The sequence below is a fragment of the Saccostrea echinata genome, unplaced genomic scaffold (genome assembly GCF_033153115.1).
Source record: "Saccostrea echinata isolate AGI-Se365-2 ecotype Australia unplaced genomic scaffold, CSIRO_AGI_Sech_v1 ptg000004l, whole genome shotgun sequence".
NCBI lineage: Eukaryota > Metazoa > Mollusca > Bivalvia > Ostreida > Ostreidae > Saccostrea > Saccostrea echinata.
Window position 1 is genome coordinate 8,280,436 of NW_026889753.1, and position 26,570 is coordinate 8,307,005.

Genomic DNA, 26,570 nt, shown 5'->3' on the forward strand with positions numbered 1-26,570 from the left:
TTATTAAAACTGAAGTTTTATTTTGAATTGCATGCATTACACAACACATAGTAATATCTTAATGTCAACTATTATAAATAAATTTCCTGAATTATAAAAATTATCTAAAAATGGATAAAAAGTAAGGTAAAGAAAGTACAAACCAAAAATAATTCTACAGACAAATGCAGTGCAATAAAATTAAAAGATAGAAAACTTTCTGCCAGAGATGTTTTCATGAACTTGATAAAATTCAATAAATATATGACCAAAATTAAAATGACTACCTTTGAGGCACTTAAATGATGGAGTATACTAACTGATATGGCATTGTTACAAAAATATAGATCATTTATATTTCTGACAGACCTTGACACATTATCAACAATCCAAAATGGTGGACACGAAGAAAATTTTGCATTGTAAATGGTTGTCAGAAATACAAATATTTTGTTCATATGGTTTGCCTGCTGCTTACATAGATTTTTTTTTGTTTTATAAAAGTGTTCTATTCTAAGGCATATACAAGATGAAAATAAACTATTGGAATGAATTATTTACAACAAGAATAAATTCTGGTCCAGGTGGTTTAGATGATGATTATTTCGGAAATGCCAAATTATTTCAAAGTTCAGCTGCTCAGATTACAACCTTAACATTAAAAAATTCAAGACAATGAACAAAAGTCCCCCTCATCATGCCAAATAATCTTTTGATCTTTTTTTTATCAATGTGAAATATGTACATATACTGAAATTTTTCAAAAAGAGACCATAAATATAAATTCTTTTTAACAGGAATTTCCCTCCTCCGTTCGTCAAATAACAGATACACAATACTTCGTGCTAAAGATCCTCAGATCCAATGTACAGAAAAGAACTGACTACTTTGTTTTATACATTTGCGAAGTCTTTGTATTGACCAAGCAGAGGAGTTATGCCTCTTGTGTTGTCAAGTCATGGCATCTACAAGTCTGTGGCACATTAATTTACAAGTCCGTATCGAACCACGGCATGGCTTGGTTGTTGCCAGACTGTTGAGGCAGACTTGACTCGAGATTCTCGAAATTGAGGTCCCCTGACTGTGCATTTGGTCCCAAGTCAGGCAGATTTTCCATCCCCCCATACTGACTTCCTCCCTGACTGCCAATGTCAAGACCCTGCATGGAGTCAATTGGGATTTGGTGTTCATAACCTAAAACAGAAAAACCAACAGTGAGTTTATTTTCTAGAATCAAACTCAGATTTAACAGTGCTACAATTTTTTTTTATGGTTCTCTGGAACACGAGAAAAAAAGGTGCACGAGATGAGCTTCTGAGACTCTGGATTGTTTTTTTTATATATATCACTTCTTATTCCAGGTTCCTTTTTTTTTTTATGATACATATGTGGCGGATTCTTACCCCTGTTCATATCATTGCTGTGCATGCTTCCCTGGCTGTCATGATGTGGAGGCTGGTACATCTGATCCCTGTAGGAATCATCAGCAGGGGGCATCATGTGTCCTACATCCTCAAATCCTGGGGGCTGTACATCAGACCAGGGCATGTTTTGGTTGTCCCGGAACAGAGAGCTGGTCAGTTCTACAGATAGTCTCTTCTTGTAGTCCTGTGGCTTGTCCTCAGACATGCGGAAAAGTACAGCTGCTGCATATGTAGCTACGATAACAAATATGAGAAATTTTAATCACTTTGCCAATATTTTTCTAGCCACAACAGAAATTTTGTAATATTCAATACAAATTTTTCCTACAGGTATGTTTTAATGATGATTTAATTCTTACCGACGCCTTCATTTCTGGAGTGTAATAATTCTGTGAGTGGTGCAGTGGCTCCCTCTTGTTCAATAAGCTCAGCACCCTCCTTATCAGCTGCTAGTTCACACAGTACCCCCGCAGCCACACGCTGAATGTTCTCAATGGGAGAGTACAACAGCTGTAAAACAAAAATAAGCATCACTTCTGTTCTTTAAAATACCTGTGTAATTTTGTTTGGACTAAAAACTGTATTTTAAATCATTACAATAGAAGATAAATCACCTTTTTAAAATTTTACTTCTTTGCAAATGACAAAATTTTTAACAATCAACCACGGAAATGGGATTTCTTGTGATTCCATTTCCTTATTATTTTTTCTATCTTGGTTTTATACCTGCACGAAAAGAGGAATGCCATTTAAGCCACGGATAACAGCTCTGTTGTGAGCCTCTCTGGCCAAAATGTGAAGTGCTCCCACAGTTCCTTCAACAATTTCCTCCATACGGACACCATCAACATACCCTGATCCCTGCCCATTGGAGCTGATAGAGGCTCTCTGTAAATGTGAACAAGTCTGTTTAAACTGTTCTTTTTTTTCCTTTTTTTAATCTAATTTTACTTATCTACCAGCTTTTTAATTAATATTGAAAATAAATAGAATTAAAGATTTTGGATAAACTTGCAGTGTACTCCAACAATTACTACAAACATTACATTCCCTACCCTCTGTGTGTCTTGATGGGCTCTGATGAGGAGATGAACAATTCTGGGCAGTGCTCCGTGTTCTCTCAGTGGGGCATGGTTTGCAGGGCATAGAGCCAGATTCCTGATGAGACCAACTACAGCCTTGATAAGTGGCCATCTGCTTGGTGGGTGAAGTAGCTTGACTAGAACAGGAAGTCCATAGTGTAGACGAACAGCATTCTGGGCCATCTCAGATTCTGGATGACGACTGGTCAAATGCCTCAATGCACACACCTGTGTTGAAGAAAATAAAACATTGGATAATATGAATTTGAGATCAATTGTATGAAGCCAAATTATATTTATTACTGAACATGTAATAATTTGTAAATTACTGAACATTTATTAAATGACTTTTTATTAAACATCACAAAGATCTTAAATCCTTAAGAAATCTAGCTGACAATTCAAGAGTACTCTGCTATTGATACTTACAGCTGGTTCTGTGATGTCCTCGCGGTCTCCTGCCTGCAGGATGGTTCTGACCAAAGCCTCAATACCATTCACTTGACATACAATGACCTTGTTACGCTGGTTGTTACAGGTCAAGTTCGACAGGATTCCAGCAGCACACGTCACCACATTGAGATCGTTTGAGGAGAGAAGCTGGACAAGCATTTGTAAGATGCCTTCCATGTTTTCCTGAAAGAAAATAACACACCCCAATTTAAAAGAAATCATTATTAAGCAGTCCTATGCATTACCAGTAGTTTTACTGCAATTTATTGATCAAGATCATGAAACAATTGTTCTTGATTTTTTTTAGTCAAGACTACTTACACATTTTGTTGCAGCATCTGACAAGTTTCTTATTGTCCACAAACAGTTCTGTACCAGTCTCTGGCTTTGGTGTCCTAAGTGCATAGCCAAAGCCTGCATTCCTCCTGCAAAACAGAAATCAGTTATTTTCTGTAACTTCTGTACCCTCAGAAGCAACATCTGACATTTTTAAATTGCCATAAGAAACAACTCCTTTTTTGAAAACATAGATTTGCTAATACTGAACAAAAACTTAAATGTCAATAATGGCAGTACCTGCTTCCACAATGGCTGGTTTGTTACTGGAGCAGACCGAGAGAACTTTGATGACTCGCGAGGTTGTCCACAGCAGTTTCTCGTATGTGTAAGATCTCATGATCCTCACCAGTTCACCTGGCCCACCACTGGCCAACACAATCAGCTAAAAAGGGTCGTTTTATTTAATATTCCTTTCCTGACAAATTCTAAAATCTCTCAAAAACTCAACTCCACATGATCACTAAGAAAGACTGAGACCTTGAGATACGAAGTCTTGACAGATGATTTATAAATGTACTGTTACAAGTCAAATTTGATTAGTAATTGGTCTCCAACACTAGCCCAACTGGGCAATTGCTGAACATTTTTCTCACACTGCTTATTACTGATCTATACATGAGTCATATAATAGGAATTCAAACATCAGGGTATATTAAAATGAAAGTAGTAATTTGAATAATAATTTAGGAGTACACTTTAAATTTTCTGAAGGTTTCCTCATATTTCAAAATAGTATCCAAAAAAAAAAAAAATCTACCTTGCTTTCTTGATTTCCATAAGCCAGAATTTGTAGACAGTCTGTGGTTATAGCCAAGAACTTGACATTGTTCCTTTGCAGTAATGCCACCATTTTTTGTAGACCACCTGCTAATCGGACAGCCATCTTGGAACCTTCCTGGTGAAGCAGTAGGTTGTGGAGAGTTGTAATTGCGTAAAATAAGACAGATTCCACTGGAGAGCTGTAAATGAAATCTCCAAGTTTATTTCAGATATCTGACATTATGTCATGTATAATTTGCATGGATTTCAGATTTTTAAGTCTTAATCATACATGTCTATTAAAAATGTACATTTTCTTTTAATTTAGAAAGAAATCCAAATATTGGATATTGTTGCCTCTTTAGCATGATATACAAATGTTAGTTAGAAATCCCAACAGGATTCTTCATCCAAAGTAATTAATGAATTAAGAAGTGAAACTACATTTCACCTCAGTAGCTTGACAAGTGCAGGAATGCCCCCAGACTTGAAGATAGCCAGGAGACCTTGACGATGATGTGAGAGATTGTGTAGGGTCCCAGCTGCACAGCGTGTAGTTTCTAAATCTGTAGTGTTGTTCATAGCCTTCACAAGGGCTGCTACCATCTGGGGGGAGTTCATTATTGCATGACGACTGGCCTCTTTCTTAGACAACTGATGCACCATCATAGCTGCCTGTCCGACCACCACCTGATCTTCATCATTCAGAAGCTTGGTCAGCTCAGGGATTGCTCTTGTGGCAAGATCAGCATCATCCTATCAGTATTCATTTTTTAATTAAGGATTGTTGTATATTCATTTAGAATTAAATGCTCAAATTGGTAAAATTGATTTAAAAAATAAAACACTAAAAGCCAGTGGCCCTTTTCACAAGAAAATCTTGCATCACAACTAAGATTAAATTTTGACAACTCTGTAATTTCTTTGTTGAACAAATATAAATTAAAATTCTCTGAAGGACTATTCACAATATATTCTAAATAGAAGATTTTTGTGTCTTACAGTACTATTGCTAAAATACTTAATGGAGAGTTTGAAAATTTTTGTTTTAGTTGCAAGATAATTTGTGGAAGTCCCACAGAACAGTTTACATGTTATCTTCGATGACAATCCAATGGTTCTCACATATAGATGAGACTTCAGGAAGTTTAACTTGAATATTACAGCAAGTTTATACGGAAAAATAAGATGAAAATGCTTCCAATCTTTTCCTTCAATAAATATTTAAAATCAAAAACACTTCCTTAAAAACAGGAAGCAGTTTATTCACCTGATAATTGATGAGATTGACAACAGCATGTTTCAGCATTTGAGAGGGTTCTGCCAGTCTCTGTACGGCTGTGGGCTGGTCTGGATGTACCTGGGTAGAAGGAATAGGTACTCCCTCATCCAGAGTCTCCGGGAACATTGCTGCCCTCACCCTCTGTGATCGAGTCTGATTCAGCTGCTGGTTTACATCTTAAACAAATACATTTTCAGTAAATATCACAGCTATACAGAGTGCAAAATATCTAATTATCACTTAATTTAATCGTGTCATTTCTTATCAGGTCAAAAGTTTTTGAAAATTACCATCAATTTGTTCCTGTGTGTATCCTTGTTGTGGATATTGCTGATCAGCCCAGTCAAACATTTGCATGTGTGAGGTCTCCATGTTTGATTGTGGCTCCTCCATTTCATCATGGTGACCTCCCTTGCTGCTGATTGAGGGGGCCTGGGTGGTGGCTCCTGAGTGGATTCCAGAGTCTCCCATGTATTGATTCTGTTGCCACATCATGGTCTGTTCCTGCTTGTTTTCCAGGGGCATGTTTGAAAGGTCCATATAGTTCTGTCCCCCAGACACTGTAAATGAAATATACTTTTCAACAATTGGCAAGAATCTCAGCAAATAAGAATTGTCTTCCGCATCTCTCTTACTGCTATTTATATATAATAATGTCACACATAATTAAATTCTTTGATTGGTTTATAAAACTAATGATGACATCAAAATAACAAAATGAAGGCCAACTTATATACAAGTAGAGTACAAGTCAATCCAGAGGGTATTAAAAACATAACCCTTTCAGATTTCTGAAATGTAGACACTCCCTCACAAGAATTATTTTACTTGGCTAACATTTTCAGACATCAAGTGATGGAAGTGTTAAAACGATAATCACAATTTAGTGTCAGGCAAATGTAAATTTTTTACTTCTTAAAAAATTGGTTAGAAAGAACTCGCTTAGGACATCTTTGTTATATTGTTATAAGGAATATAATGAATTCCGTGGAAGACTGCATTAGGCCAAATAAAAAAATATGTGTGGTTCCGGTTATCAGACCTTCCCTATTTTATACCCCCGACCCTAAACTTTTTTTGGGCAATTTTCATATTTTTTCTGGAATTTTCCCCCGATTTCCATCAATGGCTCCGATTTAAGTTTTAGTTTCAGCAACGACAGCCTCCTTGCAAAACATAGTGCAAGTGCTGAATAGTGTTAAATCCAAAGCAAGCTAGCATGTAGGTGTCCCCTACCAATATTGACCAGTATATTATCACACCACATCTAAATGCCATTTGCAAAGCAGTGATAGGTATTATTTAGAAAAATTAAGAAAATCATGTTCAAAAAAAAAAAAAAAAAAAAAAATACCTACCTACCTACCCTAATTTTTTTTAATGTGTAACCGGAACCACGCATATTTTTTTGTTTGGCCTTATCAGTGATTTTTCTCAATACTTTGGAACTAGGGGCTAGGGCCCTCAGAATTGGGAAATGAAGGACTAGGGCCCTCAGAATTGGGAAATGAAGCATCAATTAGGCTAATTGGGGAATTTTCAAAACTCATTTGAGCCATTAGCTCAGGTGTGCTAAAATGTAAACAATCATGCATTTATATCGCCCTTTTTATTGGTTGATAACACAGACTAATCTGAATTATCACCATTTAATTCCCTACATTATCCTAATATTGCCATATTTTTCCTGCTATGTAAAATTCTATTTATGATGCGAAATTCACAAACCATCATCTGCCACCGTTTTCATAACAGTGTCCATTTCCGAGTGACATGTATCTTGATATACCACAACAGGTGGTGGAGATCAGTGAAGTGACTAATATGTACATGTAGTTGTATGAACAGGTAAGGTATTTAAAGAAATAAACAACACAATTTTCTTTGATGGACAGTTGTTTTGTTTTCTAGTTTAGCTATGACTTTCTACTCAAATCAGATGTTTAAATTAGTTAAAAATAATATTGGCTTGACAATTCCTACTAATGCTGCAAAGTTCGCTTTAGGAATGGAGATAATTTATAGGGATGTCAACGAATATTTGAACATTTGAATATTCATTCAATGAGTTAATATTCAAATTATATATGAATTTGAGATATGAATATTCGGTGTTTTTCATATTTTAGCAGAGCTCCAGATAATTTTTTACCTCAAAGTGTATTTACTCCCTGCTTTTGAAATCAATGCAGATTTTGCTTTTCAGCAAAATAATCAAAGAGTATTATGTTAATCAATTGCTCTTTTGACATCTAATGTTAGACAGTGATCAGAAATGGCGGTGGGAATGTTCGAGTAACCGCTGTATTACGTTTTCAACAAGATTTTTAGCTTGTTATCGATGTAAGTGTTTTTGAAAGAGGAATGTAAAAGAAATGTTAGTTTCTGCATTTATCAATTAGGTTAATGAAATTTTAAAAATTTTGTCAGCTTTTAGTTATAACTGAGAAACATTTCGTTTTTTTTTTTTACCAGAAAGACCATATGATAGGCAAAGTTACCACGGGCACGCTGAACTCCATTTAAGAGCAGGCCTATATCGATCGTAGCAAGAGTTACTGAGACCTTTGGCCAAATAAAATTAATCTTTAGATTCTAATCCCCCACCTGCCCCTCTCAAAATATCCAGCCCCGTTGTTTTCCATGTTGTTTCTTTGTTTGTTTTTTTAATCAGAAATATATACTAGGTTTTGCTATATAAATTGTTGACATCGATAGAGGTAAAAGTTTGAGAGTTACTCCCCGTTTGCATTAAAAGTCGCGTGGTGCTATTTATAGCACAAGAGCATGTGAAAAGCAAAAACGCAATATTATTTTCATACAATTAATAAAAGTTGTCGGTGGACTATAGATGATATTGTTGCTACAGAAAATGGTTAATATACAAGAACTGTTTAATAAACAGTGATAAAGAATAAATTACACACAACGCGTGTTCAATTTTGCCTAACTTTGACAATATCACCTGTACGCGTCAAAAACGAAAATTTGGATGTTATATGAACAGAGGAAATCTGTGATATTTTCAGACAAAGTACGAGTATTTAATATTCAAATCTTTCTCTCGAACTCGAAATCGGTCTAGGTTATTCCAAATACGCTTAATCAAAATTTCCTTTTGATAAAAATTCAAACACTGAGCTGATTTCAATTCATATAATGAGTTAAAATCCAATCCATTGTACGCAGTACTTTCATAGTGTAATGCTTATTTATGATTGCTAATGCGTAAATGTATGCACTGTTTTAAATTTTAATGCGTATTTTGAAAAATTCAATGCATATTTCTGCAAATACGCACCTTATCTGGAGCTCTGTTTTAGAAAAAGGGGATACTAGGATTGATAACTTTTGACAGGAGCACTGCTGGGATTATCCCTGCTTTTATTTACTAGCAATCAGCGCTTGATTTCTTCCTCTGCTTTCCATTCTTTCTACTAAATCATTTCATTTTTCAGTAAGCTATAAATTTAAGAATTCTTCATATATGATACAAATTTAATAGTTTTTAACAGTTTAATATGGCCAGATCTAGAATCGAGGACACCAAAATGAAATCCTCCTTAGACTGTCCAAAAGAAATGTAGCGTGTACTAATCAAAATAAATTTCACTGATCATTAAATTACATGTTTGATAGAATTATTTTTAATATACTAAAATGTTCAATTTTAAAATTAATCTGTCATTCACTTCATTTTCTCGGGTTGCACATATTCATAAAGTTTAAAATGATTATCGGGGAATTAATAAGTTAATGACTAGAAAATTGTCTGTTTATGTTTGTTTATACTTTCAAAACACTGTAACTTGTATCGAAGATTATAATCATATCTCTTATTTGAGAGATAATTGCAATTAATTACATGTGTTTAATTCATATACCAAACTGACACAAATCTGGTTAAGAAAGAAGGATAGTACATATTTAAAATAATCAAGTTTTTAAAATTTATTTTATCGAATATTCAAATATATTCGAATACTTCCAATGAATATTCAAATATGAATTATGGACAAAATTGACATCCCAAGAGATAAACTATCATGACTATTGTTGAAGTTTTAGTAATGAGGATATAAGGCCACATAAATTTAAAATTTAGATTCTCATCCTAATTTGCTTAAAAATTGGGGCGGGTGGGCGGATTTTATTTTTTATTTTTTATAGTTGAAAGTATCAACAAAACTTTCGTACACATAATTTTTACATTATGTTACTGCCAATATGAATAGATTTTATTGTTTCATATTCTTTTAAATATCTACAGAAGATTCTTGTTATAGAAAATTAAAATACATGTATTTATAGTTTTATTAACAAATTATCTAGTACACAGATACGGCACACGCCAAATAAAATGAGGTGCTGATCCTAATAAATTGCATATGCATGTTTTCTCATCGGCCTTTCCCCAAATACCTTATAGTTTTACCAACAACTCCTTCTGTTCTGTGTGATATATCACAGATTTCCACTGTCCTCATAAATTCAATCGTTCTTGAGACTTGACATGTTCGACATAAAAATATATCATATTTGCAAAACAGGATTGTGTAAATCTGTAAAATATTCTACTGAAAAGCCTAGGCCTGAACAGTTTTAAGGTTTTATACATTAATCCTTAGCACTATTATTCTCTAAAGTCTTTGGATGATGTTTATTTTTTTTTAAAGCAAAATCACATATAACCATGATAACTGCAGATCGGTTGACCATGTGTCATTTTCTTCGTCTGTTTTTACTTCGTTAAAATCTCATTAAAAACTTGTTCATGCCAGTGATGGTATCTAGATGTGTTTATGTTATTTTGCTTTTCTGCCTTCTCTATACTGACAAATTATGTTTACCTTACATATTTAAACTGCTTTTATTGCCGATTTTTCTCCATTCTTCACACAGTTTTTTTTGCTATAAATAGCGCCACGCGACTTTTAATACAGACGGGAGATAACTCTTAAATTTTGACCCAGATTCTTGCTGAATAAAAATAAATGAAAATAATATGTTTGACACTCAAAAAGCAAAATAAAAAACAACGGGGCGGGGCACTTTGAGAGGGGCGGGCGGGGATGAGAATCTAAAGATTAATTTTACCTGGACTAATTCATTGTGAGCATTTTCAAAAGACTTTCAAGCTTTGCTCAATGCCAAAAACTGAAGATTGCAGGATCTAGAAGTAAGGATCACGCAACCAACTTTTAAGGTCACCAATACTATTGGTTTTTGGATTGGGGTTTCCCATTAATCTGAAGGTGAGTACTACACCCCCCCCCTCTCTAAAATCATTTGAGGATGACAGATTCTAGCACACTTACTTGATCGGGGTCCCCCATCACTCTGGTTCATTTGATATGTACTCATGGTTTAAACTGGTTCTCTTCAACTCTGAAAATAAAATTACGTACCATCAGTTTGACACATTTTTTTTTTTTTGATATGGTCAAAATTCATTTGAAATGGTCTTATAAATCCCAAATTTATATTTTTGAAGGGACTGCCATATTTCACATTTAGTTGCATAATGATTCATCACACCCAGAAATGCAAATTGGGACAACTTTTAATCTGAAAAACCATATTGTTACTGTATTACTCAGCAGAAAAATACACCTGTATAATATTCAACCCACTTCAATGTAACATATCAATGCATGTAACCGAGTACCACATCACAAACCTCACTTTCTTAATGTTTGTTCATGCTTGAATGCCTTTCAATTAAGTTCATATTAAGTGTTGAATTCCCCCTCTTCAGCACAAAGTCATATTTTTCACATACATAATTTCATCTTTCCTCCCCCTGTGGCACCCCTCACCACTGGCTTTTATCTTTAGAACCAGCAGTGAGGTCACGGTTTGTAACGATAACCCTCCTGTCAGTGGAAGGTAAAGATATTTGTCTGCACACCATTTACCAATGTAACAAAGGTCACCTGTGTATTAATACCCAAATACCTCTCAATTATGATTTAAAGCAGCCTGATGTATACAAAGGAATCTTGTGATAATACATAGACCAAAATGACAAGTTTCTACTGCTTATTTCAATATTCTAAAGTGACACATCCTTAAACTTCTAAACAGGTGCATTATCTAAGCTTTATATCAACTTTGGGCATCTAGAAAACACACTCACACACACATTATCAGACTCAGTTATGATTTTATTCAAAATAAAGAGCTGAGTGATGAGAGGACTACAATATTAACTACAAATTTATGAGCTCTGCCACTGTTTTGTATTATTCATAAACAAACAGCCATCTCCATCCAAGAACAATAGCCATGTACCTAATTATTAGGGGTGAAACGATACACCTCCTTCACGGTTCGATACGTATTGTATAATTTTGACTCTGTTCGGTTATTTTCGATACGATACATTTTGACAGAAGGAAACAAATTCAACGTTGTTTTATGCTTTCTTTTTCTAAATCTAGTCTCATATTTTACGAATTTTATTTGCAAATTGACTAGAAGAAATTGATTAAAATTATTTGACTGTCAAAAATTATTTTACAAGCTATCAGTCATCAAAAATTTACGTTTTCTATGCTTATTCGTGTTTTACCTTATGCCAAACCCGACTGAATAACGATCCCGACCGAAAAATGAACCGAACCGAAAATTAGAGATTTTGCACCGTGTATCAAACCGAGAAAAAATACCGCGGTGAATCGATACCGCGGTGAACCGTTTCACTCCTACTAATTATTTAATTTGTTTTTCCTTTCCTCCAAGTTTATTAACCTGTCTGTCTTATTCCAAACTTACACTTCATGTTCATTCAAAATGCATGTCTGTACTTTTAAACAAGATGTCAACTCTAATTAACATCTTAAAGTCATTTATTTCAACAAAGTCCAACATTTTACCTTTAGACATCATAATTAATGAATTGTGTCAGATTTTCTCTAACTAATTGTAACTGAATGACTTTCAACATGTAAAACATTTCCTCTTGTCAGCTTTGAAGACAACAAAACTTGTCCTCATTTTGGAGAATCAACATCAAAAGCATAAACCAATTCAAATAGACCAGCTAATTAATCAACTTCCTAAACCATGTTTACTCTACCATGTTTCCTAGTTTGTTTGTTTTTTTTTTTTGGTTTTTGTTTTGTTTTTTTTTTGTAATCTATGAACTATTTCTTTGGATTGATAGAAAATATAATTCCCTTTGGGGTTATAATAATTAGAGAGTTGTGCACAGTGAAAGTCTTCAAAGCTTGACTTTCCCCCTTTAAAGATAATACCCAAACACAGCACTAGAGAATCCCTAGAAACATATCAATGCAAACTGATGCATTCTATTCAAAATTCAACAGGCTACAGAATATCATCTCAGAACAGATCAATATACATACACCATGTCCATGTGCACCTAAATGAACTACTGTTTGTCCAACTGCAACAAGCTTAACTGCTTTTGTTTTCACAGGGATGAGACACAGCCCTCCTGTGGTTCAATCAAATCTACTTACATCTCACAGACTCAATGTCTCCCACTGATCTACTGACATAATTACTCCTCTGTTTAAATATTGATTTGTTCAGTGCATTTTTCCAAATCAATAGCTCATATAAGTATAGAAAATGAACAGTGCATCAATTCATACCTTAAATTACATGCTGTGTTGAAGGGAGAACTTGTTAATTAATGAAGGTGGTAATTCCCACAGAGACAATCACAAGGTACAATGAATTAACACAACACTAAACTAATGGCTTATATCCAGAACTGGTGAATCTTGTCAAAACTCCTCAATGTTTTCAAAGTGACTTTAGTCAATGAGAGAGTTACAATTAAAGTGTCAAACGTTTAAAATTATTCAATCTCTCTCCCACATTTAAATCCTGAGATAATGTGACTAATATTTACACTCCTAACTGACAGGCATTTTTAATCATTCAACCTTAACACCCCTCTCATGTGACATGGACTCAACCATGGCACTTCAATTTTCTGCTTATCATTGCTATGTCTGAGGGGGGAAATGGATGGATGCCTTATTTAAATAATCTACTATGACATGTGTCATGTGTGACCCCCTGAACCACGTCCGCCAGTAACCTTAAAAGAGGTTCTAGATGGGTAACTTTAAAATCTCTCAAACCCCATATCAACAGACTACTGCCAAGATGAGAACTTGATAAGACAAAATACTATCAATAACTGCCATATGGTTTGGGAAGATCTTAATAATCTAAACACAACTAGTTGCCTGTGTTTTTCACTTAATTAATCTTGATATGCCATAATGGAAAGCATTTCAACAAAATCAGTGTCACTTTCCTCATTTCTTAAAATAACGACACAGAGCATTAATTATGACAGTCTGCACTTTAAGGAAAATAATTAATTGTCTGTTTTTGTTTTTCTTTAATGAAACAATATATTAAGCAGAATTGAATATACATGTATAAATTACTAAGTATACTACTAACAAAGACAGTGTACTGATTGTCAAATGTACCAATTACACAAACAATCTATGCATGCATATTATTTTAAAATTAAACTTTTAAAATTAAAGACTTTTGCATACAAAAATTTATTACTGGGCTTTACTGGCTTAAAATCACAATAAGCATCTCTACTGAAATTTTAAATATTGCTTATATGACAGAAAACATGGGAAACCATATTGGTTCATATGACTCAGTTCAAATATTTGTATTATTCTAAAATTTAGTTCTACAACATATCAACTGCTGCTAACAAGAGCGAACAACTTGATTGGCTGTCTGATGTTACATTATTTTATCACTTTTTCTTTTGTTTTACTCTTTGTGGAAAATGGCAACAAAAGTTCAGCTGTTAGAGTACTTCTTTACAAACTTTATCATTGTACAAGGCATACCAAATAAGTCATAATTTAGTTGTCTCACTTTAACATCTTTTTTTTTTTTTTGAATGCATTTCATTTCCAGAAATATTTTAAAATATTCAACTTTTTCAGGTATTTTGTAGTTTTCCTTTCAGATGTTTTGTAGTTTTTATCGTTATTAGTCATAAAGTTCTTTTCTGGCAATGAAAACAGAATTCAAGACGTTCCTTATAAATTCAAGATGTTCTATAAATCCAACATGAATTCAATGCAGTCACCAAACATTTAATTCAGTGAACACTGAATTTTTTAAATCAAAAAACAAAACAAAAACAAAAAAAGAGAAAGCATGCTCATTTAACTTATGTAAATCTTTTAATTAGACTTAGTAATGCATATACACATTACACAATACAGTGTATTGTAAAATTACACAATACAGTGTATTGTAAAATTACACAATACAGTGTATTGTAATATTTTTGTACTATATTTTTAAAAAAAAAATTATTTGGAAAATGTGGATTGAAATAATTGTAATATTTGTATCCTGTTAAATTTTATTACCACTAACCTGGTAAACACTAAATTACTGGAAAGGTATCCAAAAAAAATTTCAGGATATGTAACAAAATTTAATATTGGAAATGAAAAAAAAAATATATGGAAATAAAAATAACTAGAAATATGTCCATAGGACATGAATGCCCCGCCGAGGGTATATTAGTAATGCAACATTTTAACACAAATTGAGAAAAGTGAGGTCAAGGTCAAAGGAAAGGTAAAGGTCAAAAAACATTGATGCAGTTGAATAGCTCTCATCGGTATGTATCAGCATATGAAGTTTGACACTAATTTAAGAAAAGTGAGGTCAAGGTCAGAGGAAAGGTCAAGGTCAAAAAATGTTGATGCAGTTGAAAAGGTTACATCAGTATGTATAAGCATATGAAGTTTGATGAAAATATTATGAATGGTTTCTTTAAAAATGAGCTAAACACTAATTTAAGAAAAGTGAGGTCAAGGTCAAAGAAAAGGTCAAGGTCAAAATATATTGATGCAGTTGAATAGCTCTTATCGGTATGTATCAGCATATGAAGTTTGACACTAATTTAAGAAAAGTGAGGTCAAGGTCAGAGGAAAGGTCAAGGTCAAAAAATGTTGATGCAGTTGAAAAGGTTACATCAGTATGTATCAGGATATGAAGTTTGTTAAAAATATCTTGAATGGTTTCATTAAAACTGAGCTTAACACTAATTTAAAGAAAGTGAGGTCAAGATCAAAAGAAAGGTCAAGGTCAAAAAATGTTGATGCAGTTGAATAGCTTACGTCAGTAGGTATCAACATATGAAGTTTCATTACACTATCTTGAATGGTATCTTTAAAACTGAGCTAAACACTAATTTAAGAAAAGTGAGGTCAAGGTCAAAGGAAAGGTCAAGGTCAAAAAATGTTGATGCAGTTGCATAGCCCTCATCAATATCTATCAGCATATGAAGTTTGATAAAAATATCTTGGATAGTTTCTTTGAAACTGAGCTTTGAACAGAGCTAAACGCAAAGTGTGACGGAAGGACGGAAGACGGACATGACAAACACTATATGCCCCGGCCATATTCATGGCGGGGCATAAAAACTGTCGGAAATGCAAAGCAAAATTCTGGAAATGAAATGCAGCCCCTTTTTTTACCACTCAGTACATCCTCGGTGACACGATTGGTCAATTAAATTCTACTAATTTAATCTTTTTATTCATGACCACTGACCCAAACAAAATTTACATTTAGATAATACATTTGCAGTCAAAAATTCAATTTTCCAAAGTGTTGCACCTACAATTTTATGTTTTTCTAAATGGACTGATGATAATTTCACTAAGTATTTGTGAATTACAAGGATCCTATATCTTAAACCGTTGAATTTTATGAAATACAAAGTAGTGCAAACTGATAATTCCAATGTAAATACCAATACAATTATTTTCTTACAGATTACAGAAGCCTGAAAATAATTTTAATTAATTTTTTTTTTTTAAAATGACAGAATTATTATAAATAGAAAGCAAATGTCTTACTTCTTTTCACATTTAATTTGGTTACTTCAATACACTGATTAGAAGAGTTTTAAAATACCAGTGGTATCATTATTAATCAGAATCTTTTGTTCTTCAGTAATGAGAATGATTCAATCATGAAAGTTTACCTGTATTGACTCTATGTTTTAACAATAGATTAAGTGAACCCTCAATATTTCTATAGCCTTAATAGATAAAAAAATCGTCCTAAGAATGGGGATGTTGAAGTTTGCCGCTCATTTCTGATGACAAGCAACAGAAAATAAAAAGTGAGCAAGCTCACATACCCCACGCTCCCCCAAAAATCGACAATGCAACACGTAATGAATGGCACAGTGCATTTTAAATACACAGTATAATTCAAAAAGGGGCATTACTTGCAAAAAATCATCACATCAATTGACAAAACTTCTTGCATATAAGGACATTCAAATCTTTGTATGTTACAAATTCAATTGGGCTGAAGTTTCTAGATAAATAATGGAATCAAAATTTCTTGGTAATATACAAATCTATACATTATGTCTGAAATACCTACAAAGTTTCAGGAAATTCAGTGCAGGAGTTATGGTGACAATTAAATTGTTATTGAAATTCCTCAGTGATTTTGATTTGTTAATGAGTGTAAGTCCATGTCCAACACATGACAATTTACACATTTAAATAATTGATGGAAACAAAATTATGATGTAGTCATATGAATTTGTTTATATACCATACTTATGAAATTATTTAAGGCAAAGTACCAATTTGGGGGGGGGGGGGGGGGGGGGGGGGAGAGAGAGAACTATCCAAGATTTTGTGTGTGTGTTAAATCATTAATATTTTGATCTCAAAATCAATAGGGGTCTTTTAAGGTCATAAAATATTTCAAATAAAATTTCATTACAAAAGCTGATTCCAGTGGATTTCCTTATTACCTAGCTGGAAAGTTTCTTCAATAATAGGCAAAACTCTTAAGGCAAAAATTATGGAATCAGAATTTCCTTGTAATGGGCACATCTACACACTGTGTACTAAATATCTGCAGAGTTTAACCAAATTCTGTGCAGCGGTTAAAGAGGAGTTGCACTAAGAAACTGTTCATCTCTTTATTCAAGATATGGCCAAAAATCTAAGTTGAAAAGTGCCAAAATTCCCAAAAAAATCAAGGAATCGGAATTTCCTGGTAATATGCATATCTACACATTGTGTGCTAAATATCTGAAAAGTTTGACGAAATTCTGTGCAGCGGTTTATGAGGAGTTGCGCTGACAAACTGTTCATCTCTATATTCAAGATATGGCCAAAAATCTAAGTTGAAAAGTGCCGAAATTCCCAGAAAAAAATAAAAGAATCGGAATTTCCTGGTAATATGCACATCTACACATTGTGTCCTAAATATATGCAAAGTTTGAAGAAATTCTGTGCAGTGGTTTATGAGGAGTTGTGTTGACAAAAAAACAGGACTGACGGACTGACTGACGGGTCAAAAACATTATACCCCCCGCATCTTGTTGCATGGGGTATAACAAATAGTTACGAATCTCTTTTAAAATGGCAGCCATTTTCACAATTTTCTAATCATCTTTGAATTTGTCTCCATGTCCACACTTGCTGGACTTAAAGGTCAAATTCAAAGGAAATAGATACACTTGTAAATGATATATGTTGTAAATAAGTTAAAAAGAGGGAACCACAATATTCTTAAAATCTTAAACTTCATTGTTTTCTTTGTTTACCTGTTTAAAAGTCACTAAAAATAACGTTTATCAATAGTTACTTCCCCTTTTTGTGACGTCATAAGAGACAATTGATAATATCTAATAATATAAGTATAGTATAGTGCTCTCGATTATCATTTTAAAAAAATGTCAAATTTTAGCGACAGTGATGCAGTCTTCGACAAATCCCGGGAGTCCGAAGCGCGGGACCTGGTAAAATTGGAAGCGGGCATGTGGAAATTGCATACTTACAAGCCCGAAGGGCATGTAAATTCTGAGGCCTAAGCCTTCGTATTATCAAATTAAATAATACCAATAGCATTAAATGTACTTAAAAGTCTGATTTTTCATCTAAAGTTGAGCACCAAATAAAATTTTAACTAAAGTTTATTCTACCGCGATTTGGAAGGAACTCTTTTGCAAAGGAGACACAAAACGTGTACAGGTTGAAAACAATATTAATGGCAAGACAATAGATTGATAGAAATGGATTTCGGATCATCTACTTGGCAAGAAAAGGCAAATAAGAATAAAATTACTGTCCGCTGTAAATATCGCACCTAATTATTATGTCCGGGGATGTCTGACCCTATCATTCATTAGCCAAAAAAAAAAAAAAAAAAAAATCCCAACCTACCGACCCTTAATTTTTTAGGAATGTTTCAGGGAACAAACATAATTTTTTTTCAGGCCTATATAAAATTTCACTGGAAAAAGCCCACACTTTTTGAGACACAATTTGGTGATGATGACAGCCAATCAAAAGTTGGTAGCTTTACTAGAGACCTGCAAGTCACAAACATTCCCAATGGTAAAAAATATGTGTTTTCCCAATTTAATAAAAGAAAATTCCCAAACAAACAAATATGGTTGGGAAAAAAAGACCGAATTCAGTAACATGTATATCAGAAAAGGTGTTTTTAAAAAAAATCAACAAGAGGCCCATGGGCCACTTCGCTCACCTGAGCACATTGGCTAGGCAAAAGCACAAATCAGTTCAGTATTGAAAAGATTACCTGGGGTGGGGTGGGGGGTGGGGCTTGAATTTTAAACTACCTGATGATGCTTCCATGTCAATATAACAAATGGCTTTATTATACTTGAGAAGATTTTAAAATAATTTTCCCATATATTCCTTTGTAAAAATTTGATCCTCCATTGTGGCTCCTCCCTATCCCAGGGGTCATCATTTGAACTTGAATCTAGACTACATGAGGATGCTTCCATATCAATATGACTAAACATAGCTTTCCTGTACTTAAGAAGAAATATTTTTTCTATATGTTCTTATGTAAAACTTTCGATCCCCCAATGGGCCCCATCCAACCCCTGGGGGTCATCATTTGAACAAAACTGAATCTACACTACCTGAGGATGCTCCCATATAAATATGACCCATCATGGCTTTGCTGTTCTTGAGAAGAAGATTTTTAAAGATTTTTCCTATATATTTCTATGTAAAACTTTGATCCTCCAATGTGGCCCCGCCCTACCCCCTGGGGTCATGATTTTAACAAACTTGAATCTACACTACCGGAAGATGCTTCAATATAAATATTACTCATCATGACTTTGCTGTTCTTGAGAAGAAGATTTTTAAAGATTTTTCCTATATATTATTTCTATATAAAACTTTGATCCTCCATTGTGGCCCCGCCCTACCAGGGTTAGAAACTCCCTAAAATTACAACTCGCAAATAATTGCGAGTACCAAGAAAGTGAACTCGCAATTTTATAAGACTACTCGCAACTTTCATATAAAGTTAAATTTATATAAATTAAATACATGTAACTTAAGGAAAAAGTAACTACTGTAGAATACACAAAATACAACTACAGTGTGACTTTTATTTAAATTACTGATTTAAATCAAAAGCATTATGTTCTGTCATATTATATAATTTTGCTACAGTTTCAATGCAAAAAAATTAAATCGCAAGTTTTTGCGAGTTACCTAATTTTTAACTCGCAATTTGGGAATTCTAACTCGTGTTTTGCGAGTTGTATATAGTGAATTTCGAACCCTGCCTACCTCTGGGGGTCATGATTTGAACAAACTTGAATCTACACTACCTGAAGACGCTTCCATATAAATATGACTCATCATGGCTTTGTTGTTCTTGAGAAGAAGATTTTTAAAAATTTTTCCTATATATTTCTATGTAAAACTTTGATCCTCCATTGTGGCCCCGCCCTACCCCTGGGGGTCATGGTTTGAACAAAACTGAATCTACACTACCTGAGGATGCTCCCATATAAATATGACTCATCATGACTTTGCTGTTCTTGAGAAGAAGATTTTTAAAGATTTTTCCTATATATATATTTCTATGTAAAACTTTGATCCTCCATTGTGGCCCCGCCCTACCCCCGGGGGTCATGGTTTGAACAAACTTGAATCTACACTACCTGAGGATGCTTCCATATAAATATGACTCATCATGGCTTTGCTGTTCTTGAGAAGAAGATTTTTAAAGATTTTTCCTACATATTTCTATGTAAAACTTTGATCCTCCATTGTGGCCCCGCCCTACCCCGGGGGTCATGATTTGAACAAACTTGAATGTACACTACTTGAGGATGCTTCCACATGAGTTTCATCTTTCCTGGCCCTATGGTTCTTGAGAAGAAGATTTTTAAATGTTGCCATTATTTTTTCACTAATTCCTAATTATCTCCTCTTGAAAGAGGGCGTGGCCCTTCATTTGAACAAACTTGAATCCCCTTCACCCAAGGATACTTTGTGGCAAGTTTGGTTGAAATTGGCCCAGTGGTTCTTGAGAAGAAGTCAAATGTGAAAAGTTTACAGACAGACAGACGGACAGACAGACGGAGACCGGACAAAATGTGATCAGAAAAGCTCACTTGAGCTTTCAGCTCAGGTGAGCTAAAAAGGCTTGCTCCAAAAACTTATCAACTAAATGTAAAGTAAGTCAATAAAAAATACCTTGCAAATGAAAAAAAAAAAACTCTTTTTCCCATTTTTCAATTAAACAGGTTGGGCACACTCCACCAAATGGTCATTTATCCCCCGTTTGGTGGACAATCTCTCATATCGGAGACGAATTTTACTGACCAAATGGTGGACTTCTTTATTCTATTCCAAATTTTATTAAAACAAAGCAAAAGCGCATTTACTTAGGCATTGGGGAATTTTAGTGAACATATTCGTCGCACAATTAACATAGTTCGGTCGATTTCCCATGTGCAATTTCTCCATAACTTCCTGAAAACGATACCCATAGTTGTCCGTAACAGCCGAACTTCTTGATCACTCGATCAAAAAAAAAAAATTGATTGTGTCTAGTAGGATAAAAATTCTATTTTATCCAGTGGTTGAACTCTTGATAAGTTAAGTTTCAATCGCTTTTTGGATCTTCGTCAATATTTATTTCCATAAAATCCCGTTAAACACGAGCTCCCCATTACTTTACTGGTACGGTGGGCACTTATTGCTATAAAGTTAAATTTTTCTATACTTGAACGTAATATCTGTTGTTATTTTTCTTTTAGGATGAAGTTGCATATTCCATACGACCTTTTGTGGTTTAATATGTATATTACTGATGAATTTAATATACTTGATAAATAATTTTCAATAAAAGATTTACAAAGTGACTTTTGCAATTATTCTTGTATTCATTCGAAGTACAGTGAAACTTGTCTAATCTGGATGTTGTATAATCCAAAATCTTGCCTAATGCGATGTAAAATTTAAGTCCTTTTCAGTAAATTCATTTGTTTAAAATGTTGTCTAATCTGAAATGTTGTCTAATCCGGCCAGATTCTTTGGAACCAGTGGTGTCCGGATTAGACAAGTTTTACTGTACATCGTTTTAAAACAATAATTATATCATAATCTAACTTCATTTACTATTTTTATGGAGAACAAAACTATTGCGAAGGCTAAGGCGAAAACTTATTTTTCTTCTGATTTTCTAATTGAAAATTGACACTAATGTGCCTTCGTAGTAAAATCCGACTTTTGACCAGGTTAAAAAAAGATCATCGTTTTCATTGGTTTGCATTATTTGATTGGTTGCCCGGATAATCGAAAGAGAAAGTAAAGAACATGATTGACAGGTGCAGCATCGTTGAAGAAGGAGGAAATTTTCTTTTTAAGTAAAAATGGAGAAACGTTGTACTTGTTTACATACGTGACATTTTTTGTCAAATTTTTGAACGACTCTGCACAAAAATTGCACGTTGAATTTCCTATTTTTTTCACTCAAAACACCGATAAATATCTATATTTTATTCCACATGGTTTAAAATTATGCGCCATTCCATGCCATTCTATGGAATTGAACACAACCATTTTTCCCAAATGGTCAGTAAAATTCGTCTCCGATATGGGAGATTGTCCACCAAACGGGGGATAAATGACCATTTGGTGGGATGTGCCCAACCTGTTAAATGTCAATATTTTTCCCAAATGGAAAGCCAAGGCCCTTGATTTTAACACCTAAAAAAACACTGTTATATAATGTTCATTACATTATGACGTGTTTAAAAGAAGAGGGACAATAGAAGCATTTTGAAAGAAAGAGATACTGTTTTTGATGTATTTTTTAAGTCAATGATATTGACGAGCTACATAGTTATTTGTAAACTCCCAACTTGTTTTTGAACATTTGGCAATATGTACATGTAATACTGTTTATGTGAATTTTTAATCAAGGCAATGAACTACAAGTATCAATTTTAAAGCACATGATTTGATATAAAATATTTCGTTGATTTATTGTCAAGAAGACAAATAAAAAAAAAAACTAAGTTTATTAATAGCTTTCTAATTTATCATATCAAAATACATGTATCATATTGTTACAGTATTATAATATGAAACAATATTGGTATCGTATTGCAAGCCCTGTGTTAGTTAGAATAATCTAATTGTGTCTCGGGACAAGCTCTCACCACAGTTAAAATACGTCCCATATACTTGCAATGTAGCAAATTCGAGCAAATCTGCTCCGAAATGATTTTGAAGAATACAAATTAAATGAGTTCAGGGTTAGAAACTCCCTAAAATTACAACTCGCAAATAATTGCGAGTACCAAGAAAGTGAACTCACAATTTTATAAGACTACTCACAATTTTCATATAAAGTTAAATTTATATAAATTAAATACTTGCTGTACATGTAACTTAATGAAAATGTATAACTTCTGTACAATACACAAAATACAACTACAGTGTGACCTTTAGTTAAATTACTAACTTAAATCAAAAGCATTGTGTTCTGTCATATTACGTAATTTTGTTACAGTTTCAATGCAAAAATATCAACTCGCAAGTTTTTGCGAGTTACCTAATTTTTAACTCACAATCTGGGAATTCTAACTCGCGTTTTGCGAGTTGTATACACTGAATTTCGAACCCTGGAGTTGCACTGAAAATAACTACCAAATTAATCATAACAAACCTTTTTGAGATTGTATATGCCTTTTAATCTAAACAATAATCCATATAAATACGAAAATTCAGCCATTTTCTCAACGTTTTTTCCTCGATTCAAATTTACACTCCATGTTGACATTCTGAACTCTCTGGATTACTCATAGAAAATGCATATAGTTTGAGTTATTGCAGGTGTTTGTTTGCTACATTGCCAATATATGGAACGAAATTATCTCGTTTAACCGGATTTGTAGGACAATAACATTTAACAATAGGACGTTCTATCTACCTCCGTGTATCATCCCAGCTCTATTATTTTTAGTGCAACTCTTTCTAAATAGTATTCTTCAAAATCTGGATCAGGAGTACAATCAGTTTCCACACATTTCAACTGTTCAATATATTCCTTAAATAGTTTTTTTGTTGTTTAACGTCCCTCTCGAAAATTTTTCACTCATAAAGAGATGCCACCAGTAGCCGGTGGAGAGCTGCAAATTTTGACCTATATTGACACTCAGGGCCATTGCACAGTGAGGAATCTTTTTCGTGCCAGCACCTACTGCGACACAGGACCTCGGTTTCATCCGAAGGACCGGTCCCCACATCCCTTAGTGGGATTCGAACTCCATGACGTAAGGATCAACTCCTTACTTCACAACTCTAGAGCAAACACGCTACCACTGCCATTTTGGACCCCTTCCTCGCATCAACCTCTGTTTCTGTTGTATTTTCTCGTATTTTACCGACTCACCGCCACAGATCTGTTAAGTAGTGATTCTTCTAAGATATAATGCTTGAATTATCCCCTTGGAGCCTCGATTACACCATTTCAGGCTAATAATAATCCAAACACGCTTTTTAGGACAGTTGTAGGGGGACAGAAAGCAAAATAGTTAGAATAATCTAACTTTGTCTCGGGACAAGCCCTCACCAATTAGAATACGTCCCATATACTTGCAATCAGGGTTCTCACTAGGATTTTGTTAACTTGAGTCCCAGGACTCAAGATTTCTGAGAAGGTTGCGTCCCAGCTAAATTTGATGCGTCCCAGAATAATTATGTTGAGTCCCAACTAAATTATTGCAGTATCCCTCCATCCAAACATCAATATAAATCTTTACCATTTTATCAGTTTGTTTACGCAATATTAACATATTCAAGTATATAAACTGGTAATGCATTCAAGCCATATTCTAAAATACACGCGAAATCAATTGCCATAAAAATTAACTTGGTGTTTATAAAGCTAAAATTAACTGTTGCATAATCAACTGGTACCCGAAAGTTGACTGTATACAATCACAGGTGTCATGTGCAATGAGGCGTAACTAATCCTGTCGGTCTTCTGCACTGGGTGAAATTCACAAGATAATCAAGCCGCATTGTGTATACAAGCAGTAATTATGGTTTCTTTATGTAGATAACACTCAAGATTCAAAAGTGTGTGTGTGTTTTTTTTTTTTAAAAAGCTGCAGTGTGTTTACAGCTGTCGGAGTTTGGCATGCGACATTATTATGACTATGGACTATAATAAACATGAAGTATCTTAATTATGATCAATCCCTGTTTAAAAAAAGAGAAATAAGTACAAGAAAAGTTATTTCTTGGATGAACTTTATGATAGTTACAGGAAGGTTTCAATTAAATATTTCTTTGACAAATCCCAACATCTAAATTCCCCGTTTTTGAAATTACCCGAATTTTCTCGCTAACGAGGACGCGTCCGATCAGGAGTCCGCGGACGCATCGTTTTTAAGAACCTTGCGTCCCAAGTAATTTTGCTGCGTCTAGGACGCAGATTCTTGCGTTATTGAGAACCCTGCTTGCAATGTAGCAAATCGGAGTGGATCCATTCCGAAATGACTTTGAAGTACACAAAAGGAATTGCACTGAAAATAACTACCAGATTAATCATAACAAACCTTTTTGAGATTGTATATGCCTCTTAACTGAAAAATTAATCTATATAAAGACGAAAATTCAACTTATTTTCTCAACCTTTTTTTCTTGCTTCAAATTTACACGCAATGTTGACATTCGGAACTCTCTGGATTGATCATAGAAAAAGCACCGAGTTGGAGTTATTGCCCGTGTTTATTTCGCTACGTTGCAAATACACGGAATGAATTCTATCGTTAAACCGGGTCTGTAGGACAATATCATTTTAACAATAGAATGTTCTATCTAAAAGCAAAAGTATCCTCTGCGTTTTAAATTCTAATATGAAATTGAACATTTTTTATTTTCAAATTTACAATTAGCAGTTATTTTAACAAGTGGAAAACTCCAAAGTTTCTGACTGTGTTCCGCTTTCTGTCAAGCCCCTGTGGTTAAACAACAAAACGTAGGCATTTTTCTCGCCTTAATCGCCCGTGCTCTTTTAACAGTTGTGAGAAATGTTAATGCTCGCCAAGTTCAAGAGTCTCTATTGTTTCTGACGTTAGTTATTGTAAATGATCAATGGAAAATGAACGTTAAATTGTTAAGATAAATGCGCTTGCACAATTATCGAGTAAATTAATAACAAAAGGGTCTACTGTGTTATAACAATGTCGGCCATTCACCACTAGGCCAGGCCTATTCGTTATCAGCAAAATATGTTAAATAAACCCCATATCTGGTGCATTGAAACAGTTTCTTACCGAAATTGTAATGCCCCCTCGAACCATAGGTGGCTTTCGAAACAAAATGTTGATACTGTCTCGTTTCTATCGTGTTTTTCGTGCTCTTACTTTACTCGCTTGATTCAAATGTTCCAAGATGGCGAAAGATGTAGTTGGCGCATGCGTAATAAGAACGGGGCACCTGTTATGACCGCTTCACTCAATAAACATTTGTCTCAGGATGTAAAAGAAATAGTGCGGACTTTTTATGATTTTTGTTTTTTATAACAGTCTACTCGGAGACCTAAATAATAAAGTTTCTGTCTCTGATCTACTGAATAAATTATTTTTCACTGTAGACATTTATTATGTGTTCATTCATTCTGATTACAATTTTTTTTTTTGGTTCATAGACCTAATGCTAGAATATAACTTATATTATTAGTCCATGTACAAAGCTTACTAAACATGCTAAAGCCCTCATTTAATTTTTTTTATCTTTTTCTTCTTTTGTGTAAGTTTTCTAAGTTTTCTATCAGTTTTACATTTCACAAGGCTTCGATCAGTATTTTTATGTTTCTAAACTCTAGGAAAGGGCGTGTGCTACTTGCTAGGCGGTCGACGCACTTCATGACCCG

At 34.0% G+C, this 26,570-nt stretch overlaps 2 protein-coding genes across 2 annotated transcripts in view; both read right to left on the minus strand.

The window, feature by feature from the left end:
• Nucleotides 1-19,738, minus strand: part of LOC133179118 (latent-transforming growth factor beta-binding protein 1-like) — a 138,188-nt gene extending 118,450 nt beyond the window's left edge. Inside the window, exon 1 of the mRNA XM_061313861.1 lies at nucleotides 19,735-19,738. The gene's annotated coding sequence lies outside the window, so the exon portion shown is untranslated. The remainder of the gene's footprint in view (nucleotides 1-19,734) is intronic.
• LOC133179113 (catenin beta-like) lies at nucleotides 1-26,112 on the minus strand. The gene is made up of 14 exons (XM_061313854.1): nucleotides 25,972-26,112; nucleotides 10,637-10,706; nucleotides 5,609-5,878; nucleotides 5,307-5,494; nucleotides 4,488-4,792; nucleotides 4,035-4,236; nucleotides 3,515-3,659; nucleotides 3,260-3,363; nucleotides 2,915-3,121; nucleotides 2,459-2,713; nucleotides 2,130-2,291; nucleotides 1,763-1,913; nucleotides 1,383-1,637; nucleotides 1-1,173 (listed from the first exon to the last, which is right to left on the minus strand). Exons 2-14 carry the CDS (start codon nucleotides 10,680-10,682, stop codon nucleotides 968-970), a joined length of 2,496 nt encoding a protein of 831 aa, XP_061169838.1. The 5' UTR covers nucleotides 10,683-10,706; nucleotides 25,972-26,112; the 3' UTR covers nucleotides 1-967.
• Between the last annotated feature and the right edge of the window lie 458 nt (nucleotides 26,113-26,570).